The following is an 8,966-nucleotide window of genomic DNA, read 5'->3' as shown; positions in this document are numbered from 1 at the left end:
TTGGCCAAGTAGCTCGGCTAACAAGGACGCGGTGGTTAAGCCAGTCGCAACACTAGGGCTAGCACATTCCCCGCTCCTTATGCCGTCAAGTGAAAACAGCGACTGAACCCTGCAGTAGGGTCGCTCGCTCGACCAGCCCCCCGGACCCTAGCAACCGACTAGTGCTACGCCATACAACACACAAATGCCCCCATCTACCTTAGGACCTGGGACTCCGTGAAACGGACCTGCGGCTTGTAAAGGAAAAACGCCAAAAGCAAGAATTTCCTTTGGGGTCGCCACGCGACTGGCCCACCGGGCCACGATGAGCGGCACGCTACAAAACAGTGGACCCCAATCGCCACTATACCTTCGAAGCAGCTAATCGGCCCATGCGACTACGTATTGCAATCAGGGACTTAGTCACATCGAGAGCCTTAGTCAAAGTCGCCAAGCGATTAGCCAGTCAGATCATGGCGAGTAGCTCAGCTAACATAACAAAGCAAGTCGATACAACACACACAAATCACTGCAGTGACATAAAACACATTAAACACAAATTAGCATTTCGCATGCATTAGGTTGTAAAATCTTCAAAAGACCCCGCGAGTCGACTCGCGGGAGCTAACTATGTTTTTACAGGGCTAAATGGGGATACTTCACCCCACAGGCAACACTACCCTACTCGGAAGGGCCAGCCTTGGAGTCGACCACCGGCTCCGCTCCACCGTCGCCATGAATAAACTTCGGCGTGTACTTCACGACCGGATAAGTCGAGAAGGCGTTCGTGGCGGCGGCGTGCAACAAGCGCTCGGCAGGGAAGTCATTCGGTTTCTCCGTGGCATGTCCAGCTTCAGCGTCCCCCGGAGCAACCTGGCTCACGATGTGCGTCTCCAGGTCCGCCGTCGCCAGCACGCGGGCCGCGAACGAACAAACCAGGTCCATCAGGCGCAGCACCTCCACGACGTTGAAGTCGCAGGTCTCAGATGGGAATCCCGCCGTCACTTCATCCACGTCAAAGCCTTCAGAATAGTGGGCCAGCACCATGCTCAGAGCCATGGTGATGCCCACTCGGCAAGCCGAGCGGCACAGACAGTCCACCACGGCAGGGACGTCGGAGACGGCCTTGAAGATCGAGGCGGCGTCGCGGGGAATCCGCTCCCGCGGACTCAGATACTGGAGTGCCGCCAGGATGTCCCCCGCGCACTTGATAATGCGCGCGGTCGCAGTCTCCAGACACTCGCGTGGAGTCGCCGTCTCCACGAAGTCGCAAGTACCTGAAAGAAGTCGTAAACAAACAAGTTAGGCCTCGCCATGCTTGGGGACTGGCCTCCTAAGCGGACTCGCCACGCTCGGGGACTGGCCTCCCAAGCGGACTCGCCATGCTCGGGGGCTGGCCTCCCAAGCGGACTCGCCACGCCCGGGAACTGGCCTCCCAAGCGGACTCGCCACGCTCGGGGACCTGCTACACCGTTGCGAGCTTCCCCTGATGCTCGGAGATGACGTCCTCCAGCTCCTTGCTCTTTCCTTCAAGGACCTTTGTGAGGTCGGCGACCTCCGACTTTGCCCGCTTCGCCGCGGCATCAGCCTCTTTCACCCGGAAGTCGGCCTCCCGATAGAATGTTTCTTTCACATATCCTTCGCGCACCTCGGCGAGCGCCTTTTCACTCGCCTCTGCTACATAAAAACAGCTATGAGAAACAACCCAATCAGCAGCACACCAGTCAAATGCCCAAGGGATGGACACTTACAGCCAAGGGCGATCAGCTGCCGATTCTTCTTCGCGGCCTCCTCCACCAATGCCGTCAGGCGCTTAACCTCAGCCTGGAAGTAAGCATACATAAAACAATGTCAGTCGTTCGGTCACCCAAACAGAAAGGTTCGACTCGCCCCTTCAGCCCAAGTCGACCCTTGGGGACTGGGGGGACCGTACTACACAATACACAACAGTCACCACATGAACGTCGTTGAGAGCTGCGTGTAGCTCGGTAAACGACAAAGATGAGAGCGGCGGTCGGCGGGACTCGTGCACCTCATCACCATGCACCACCGCTTCCGTCGACGGAGCTCCTCCCTCCGGCGCGTCAGGCTCATCGTGACGAGCGGGGTCCCTCGCTGCCTTCGTCCGCCACTCCTTCAGCGGCGCTGCCGGAGAGCCACCTTCCTCGGTGGCGACCGACTCCTTCTCTACTTCAGGGGGAGCGACTGGGAGCTCGGCCTCCGGACCCTTCTCCATCATGGACTCGGCGTCCGTCTTCGCGGCCGTGGTCTCGGTCGCACTCGCCGAGGCCTCACCACCGGTGGCTGGCCCTGCTGCGCTAGCGGTTGCGCTGGCAGTCTTCTTCACGGGCGTGGCTTGCCCTTGTGACGACGCCACATCCGCGGGGTCGGTCGCCGCCTTCTTCGCCTCGACGGCTTTCTTCGCCTCGGCCGCCCTCGTGGCCGCCGCCCCACGTGCTGGGCGGCCTTTTTCAAGACCTTCTGCTTGGCCCTGCGAGGAACCACAGTGAGTTCTCTGACATTCCGACAAACAGTAAAAGAAACTAGACAAAGCGAGTAACGCTTACTTCACCGTCGGGAGCGTCTTCACGCCTGGGCCGACCTGCACCACTGCGTCGAGTGCGGCCTGGAGGGGCCACCGAAGCTCCGTTGCACCCTCCAAGATGGTCTGGCGCAGCCGCTTGGTTCGCGGCGCGTCAGTCTCCTTGGCGGGTCCCTTTCCTTCCGGAGGCGAGGTTGTCTCCTCCTCCCCCTCCGCCAATGCGCCTTCTTCCGGAGGGCTCTGCGACGAGGAGGTCGCTCCCCTCATCGAGCCGCGGGGGAGCCGGACGAAGTCCCGCGCTTCGGAGTCCGACTCCGTGCGGTCCCCGTCGTCCTCGTCCTCATCTTCATCAACGTCCTCGCCCTCAGTCATCTCCGGGAGCTCCTTCCCAGCGAGTGGGGGGAGGTGATTCACGATCTTCTGCCACCTCTGCATCACAGCCAAAGAAGCACGTCAGCAATTTCACCAACTCCGCCTACCCGACGCGAAGAAAGGCCAAGTCATCACGTACCTTGGGCACCATCTTGTCCTCGGAGAAAGGCTGCAGCCTGGCGTCGAGGGAGGTGAACGTGGCCGTGGTGATCTTGGCGAGTGCCTTCTGGTACTCGTCTTCGCCCCAGTCGACCGCCGTGGAGCGAGTGCAGTCGTTCTGCCCTCGGTACCCCCACATGTAATTCCCCCGGCACCGCAGAGGAATCAAGCGTCGAGCGAGCCAACAGTTGTACATATTGGCGGCTGTCAATCCTGCGTCCTTCAACGCCTGGATCGACGACCGCATTGTCTTCACCACCTCCTCCTGGTCACGCGGCAGCGACCGCACGTTGAGGCGCCGGGGCACACTCGGCTCAGATGAATATTGGGGTATGTGAGCCTCCCCCGGCCGGGTATGCTCCGTGGCATAAAACCAGAACTTGCGCCATTGCGCCTGCGCCTTCTTCAGGAGCGCCATGTCGATGAAGGTCTTCCCGGACTTCACCTGGAATGTGATCCCGCCGTTGGGGATGAGCGATTGGTCGCTCTTACTCACCCGGGTCGCTCGCCCATGGAAGATGGTCACCCACAGCGGGAAGTAGGGCGGGCAGCCCAGGTAGCACTCGCACAACGCCACGAACAGGGCGATCTGCTGGACGCTGTGCGGCCTGAGGTCGGAGATCTTGATGTTGTAGAACGCCAGAAGTTGGCGCAGGAAGTCGGAGGTAGGGAGTGCGAAGCCGCGGCCGAGGAAGCTTAGGCAGATCACGAACTCCCTCGGCCTCGGCAGCGGCTCCGTCTCGTTCGCCGCTGGGACTCTCCACCTCTCATGCTTGAACTCGGGGATGATCCCCACAGAGATGTACGGGAGAAGGGACTCCCGAGTAACCTTGGATTTGGTCCATCCTTTGGCCGCCATGATGCGCTCTGAGCTCGAATGCCGAAGAAGAACAGGGGGGATGAGGGAGTGAAGAAGGGGGAAATGCGGCGGAGTGAGGAGCCCTAACCCCTGGAACTACCTCTTATACTTCCGCACTCGCCTGACTTAAGGAATGAGATCCACCATTCAATGTCGTTCCGAAATCGCCGCCCGAAGGTCGACGGCCGAGATCTGCGCCGGACTAAACTGCGCGGCCGTTAACTAGCCGTTAGCGGTCTTGTCAAGCCCAACGGTCAAAGGCGTGGTAGCGGTTCGCGTCTCGGTCAATGTGAAACTACCCGTTGGGGCCTCCACGTGTCCTCCCTGGGCGATAGACGCCGACTGGCACACGACGGCTGGCCAACGCCGACCGTCTTGCGCCGACTGGCCAACGTCAATTGATCCTGGGCGACTGGAGACTGGGACCCTGGTCTCAACCTTGTTTTTTCAGGAGCAGGGCAACGACTCGCCTCGATCCATCACCAAACCTCTTCAAGATCTGCCTCAAGCCATGCCTCATCATCACCGTGCTCGGGGACTACTGATGGGGATATTCCCTAAGGGGTGTGTCACCAGTCTCACTCGCCATGGAGAAAGGGGCTCAAGGAAGGTTCCAGTCGTCATGGGCGACTGGGCTCCTGGGCCTTGGTGCAAGTAGCCTAAAACCCCAGGCTCTGGGACGACTGGGCTTAAACCCTCAGGTGGGCCGACTGGACGGGAGGCCCGTGCGACTAGAGATGAAGTTTACTTGGTTAGAGAGCAACGGATCCCGGATTAGTAGCAACTGATATGATTCAGACTTATCCTCATGTAACCCTAGATCGGGGGTGTCTATATAAACCCCCGGGCTAGGCCTTAGACGAGACACCATCTGAGATCCAATCTCCCTCACATTGCTGTTGGCGTAGCCGCCGACTGAGCCCCCCATTGTAACTCTCCACTGGGTAATAGATCTAGCAGGACATAGGCCTTTTACTCTCCGGAGGGGCTGAACCTAGGTAAAACCTTGCGTCATGTGCACCTCGCTCCGCAGATGGCTATGTCTCCTTGCTCTCGCATCAACGAAGTGCTGCACCCTGTAGCATCTGCCGTGGCCACAGCCATGACACATGGCATGACTATCAAATTCACATCTGTCTAGATTTTTCTTTCATCTTCTAGTTGAAAGGAAAATAAAACAAGTGGTCTAAGCTACTTTCTAGACATTACCAGCAGCTAGATTGATATCTTGACCTTAATATCATGGATCTGGCTGACAATTAGCATGATAAAACTTTTCTTCTGAATCATGCATCATCGTGCCGGCACGGTGCTAGTTCAAACACACAGGCAAAATCTGCAGACGGTGCTAGTACTATGTCGCACCGAGTCCCACGATAGGGCCTGCCTGTAGCTGTCAGCCCCACTCTACACTACAAGCCCTACAGCGCTGTGACAGTTCCACTCTACACTACAAGCATAGTTTAAAATAGCCGGCTATTGGAAATAGTGGCAGCATTTCTGGAAGCTATGAAAGGCTATAGCCGAGCTATAGCGGTTAAATCATCCATTTAGCGGTTTTGCTAATTCATGGGAAAAAATCAAAATTCATATATATATCTCTATCAACAATTCACAAATTTGATAATTTATTGGCATTAGGCATAACATATTAACACGATTACATAAAAAGCTATGAATAAGACATAGTTCGGTCCACATATTACAACATTATAAGTAGCAACAATTTCCAGTTTTCTTTTTTTCCTTTTCTTTCCCACTATATTTACAGCATTATAGCCTTAGCGGCTATTTTTTACCTGTTTTTGGGGCTAATAGCGGGTTTTTGAGGCTAATAGCGGATTATCCCGTCTTAGCCTTTAAAGGGCATAGCCGGCTATTTTAAACTTTGACTACAAGCCCTACTTCGCCAGTAGCTGCTCTACCCATCAAAACTGGATCTCGGCATACGCCCCATCTCGCACTCGCAGCGGCAGCTTCGGCATGGACACCGCAGCGCTGCACGTCATGGTGCTGCCGCTCCCGGCGCAGGGGCACGTGACCCCGCTCATGGAGCTATCGCACCGCCTGGACGACCACGGCTTCGAGGTGACCTTCGTCTGCACGGAGCCCGTCATCAACGCCATGCGACAGACTACCACGCACGACGACAGGAAGATCCACCTGGTATCCATCCCGGACGGTCTGGCTGACGGCGACGACCGCAGGGACCTTGGCAAGGTCCTGGACGCGCTCTCCCGGTGCGTGCCGGGCTACGTGGAGGACCTCATCCGGAAGACGAAGGTCAAGTGGCTCGTTGCCGACACCAACATGGGAGCACTGTGCTTCGAGGTCGCCAAGAAGCTTGGCGTCAGGGTCGCCTCCTTCTTCCCAGCCTCCGCGGCATGCCTTGGGACGTTGTTCAGGGTTCCCAAGCTCATCGAGGACGGCTTCTTCGACGACAAGGGTATGAAATCAAATCTCCCGATCTTCATCTTCAGGCATCCATGCATACGAAGAAAGTCAAGATTACACGTTCTTTTCTTTGAATCAACACAGCAGAGGATAGAATATTTTATAGAAGATGGCAGAGGATAACTGAGAACTACTGAATATACAAATGCAGGATTCCCGAAACGACGAGGTGCGTTCGAGCTGGCCCCGAAGATGCCGCCGATCTACACTTCGCACATGGTGTGGAGCGTCGAAGGCGGCCCGGAGGTGCAGCACGCAGCCTTCCAGCTGGTGTGCCGGAACAACCAGGCGAGCAGCCTCGCCGAGATCACCGTGTGCAACTCGTTCCTCGAAGCGGAGGCCATGGCTTTCGAGCTGTTCCCGAACATACTGCCCATCGGCCTTCTGTTCGCCGACCAAAGAAAGCCGGTCGGACAGTTCCTGCCGGAGGACACGAGGTGCCTTAGCTGGCTCGACGGACATCCCGACAACTCCGTCGTGTACGTGGCGTTCGGCACCTCCACCGTCTTCGACCCCCGCCAGTTCAAGGAGCTCGCAGAGGGGCTGGAGCTCACCGGCCGACCCTTCCTCTGGGTGGTGCGCCCGGACTTCACATCCGGCGCTGGTGTGAGCAAGGCATGGTTCGACGAGTTCGAGAACTGCGTCGCCGGCAGGGGCATGGTCGTCAGCTGGTGCTCCCAGCAGCAGGTTCTGGCGCACCGTGCCGTGGCGTGCTTCGTCTCGCACTGTGGGTGGAACTCGACGATGGAAGGGGTGAGAAACGGCGTGCCCTTCCTGTGCTGGTCCAGACTGAAGGTCGACCAGTATGCCAACCGGAGTTACGTCTGCGATACCTGGAGGACCGGCCTGGCCGTGTCCCCTGGTGAAGACGGTGTCGTCACCAAGGACGAGGTGAGCGCCAAAGTGGAACAAGTTATTGGCGACCATGGGATTGCAGACAGGACACGGATGCTTGGGGATGCAGCTCGCAGCAGCCTCGGTGAGGGCGGCTCGTCTTATGAGAACTTCAACAGATTCATAAACCTCCTAATGGAGTGAGCTGCACTTCAAATTTGACGAAACAGTTCGGTTTGGTAGGATGCTCTGTTCTCTGTCCTCTCTTGGCACTTGGAACTTGAAGGGTGCGGGAATACATGTTTGGAAGTCTTTATTTGCTAGTCTTTATTTGGGTACACGAACTGATTTTTTAAGGGATTTGCAAGAGAATTAAGTTTCTGTACACCTTCATGCATGTGAGTTGCAAGTTAGGTCGTAAAGGGTTTTTTTCAATTGTAGATGAAGTTGCAAATGAAATATTTCAGTTAGAAGTGAGGATGCAACTAAAAAAAAAATTCTCTGATTTGCTTCGTGAAGATTTGATGATATCATCTAACTATTATTTCTTCGTCGACTGAGAAATAGTCACATCATTTTTTATTTTTTTAAAATAAAGAACGATTTATTACTAAAATGTTTTGAGCATTACACCCGGTCTGTGCATAACCAAAATGCACACGGCCGCATTGATCCTGATCAAAAGATAACTAAAGTAAAAAAAAAAAAAAAGATGGCCCAATACAAGACTTCATCCCAGTAACTTCATGCTCGCCGAGAACCGATCCGAAGATTACCTCCAACCGTGTAGACATCTCTATAAAGGCTGCAATTCTTCACACTTGTATAGATGACCATGTATGGAGCGTAGTTGTGCACCGGTAGAGAATCTACACGGGCGACGGATTTTTATCATTTATATAGGCATAGCGACCAAATTATTGCAAGCACTCTCACTCTAATAAGCAATTTAAAACTATGATCCGCACCATTTAGCGAGTTGCCAAAAATATTTGCAACACTAGTTAGTGGATATGATATCTAAATGACTGACCATATAGATCCAAATAAAGTTGGGTTAGAAGAATAAATGTTTGATATTTTCGTGTCATGTTGACAGAAAGCACATTTCTTACATCCATGCAGATTGTGTTTTACAATGTTGTCTTTAGTGAGTATTACCCGTCGACGAAGGTACCATGCAAAAAAAAACCTTTATTTTTAGCAGAATCTCTATTTTCATTTTTTCTATTATCCACTAGCACAAGTGACTGTATTAGGGCTTTGTACAATGAATCCACTGAAAATTTACCATTCTTATGTATGTTCTAGTGAAACTCATAGCGCCCGATGTAAATTGGACCAAGACCAATCGCTATTGCAAAGCATTCCAGGATGCTAGCTGGAGCCAACAAGGTCATGTTTGAACGTCACATTTGGTGGTGAAGTTTACAACACCTTAGCGATAGTTTCTCTCTTGTGGCGCACAATGTTATACAAAACTGCATATTATTATCAGAGGGTTGCATTTATAAAGTAATTATCTTCCTGAAACCTTATCTTCGAGCCATCCTTAATTGAGAATGAACCATAGAAAAAGAAATATTTCTTCGAAACCATTAGGCCGACCCTCGTTTGCTAGTATTTATTTAGGTACACAAACTGATTTCGGATTCTGATTTTTGGAAGTCTTATGAGAGTTAAACAACGACTTCTTTGAGGTAGAAGGATTCTTTCAGGTAATAAATGGGATGCATGGATCCATTTGGTTCAGCGACTCATGTCCAT

General features: G+C 53.9%; 1 protein-coding gene across 1 annotated transcript; it reads left to right on the top strand.

Moving 5' to 3' along the window:
• The first annotated feature begins 5,894 nt into the window (after window positions 1–5,894).
• On the top strand, window positions 5,895–7,426 carry LOC124683798 (UDP-glycosyltransferase 83A1-like). Its single transcript, XM_047218246.1, has 2 exons — window positions 5,895–6,357; window positions 6,517–7,426. The coding sequence occupies exons 1-2, from the start codon at window positions 5,895–5,897 to the stop codon at window positions 7,401–7,403; spliced, it is 1,350 nt and encodes a 449-aa protein (XP_047074202.1). The 3' UTR covers window positions 7,404–7,426.
• Window positions 7,427–8,966: the final 1,540 nt, after the last annotated feature.

Source organism: Lolium rigidum, chromosome 1, assembly GCF_022539505.1.
Source record: "Lolium rigidum isolate FL_2022 chromosome 1, APGP_CSIRO_Lrig_0.1, whole genome shotgun sequence".
Lineage (NCBI taxonomy): Eukaryota > Viridiplantae > Streptophyta > Magnoliopsida > Poales > Poaceae > Lolium > Lolium rigidum.
Note: the sequence above shows the minus strand (reverse complement) of the source record. Positions and strands in the feature narration are given on the sequence as shown.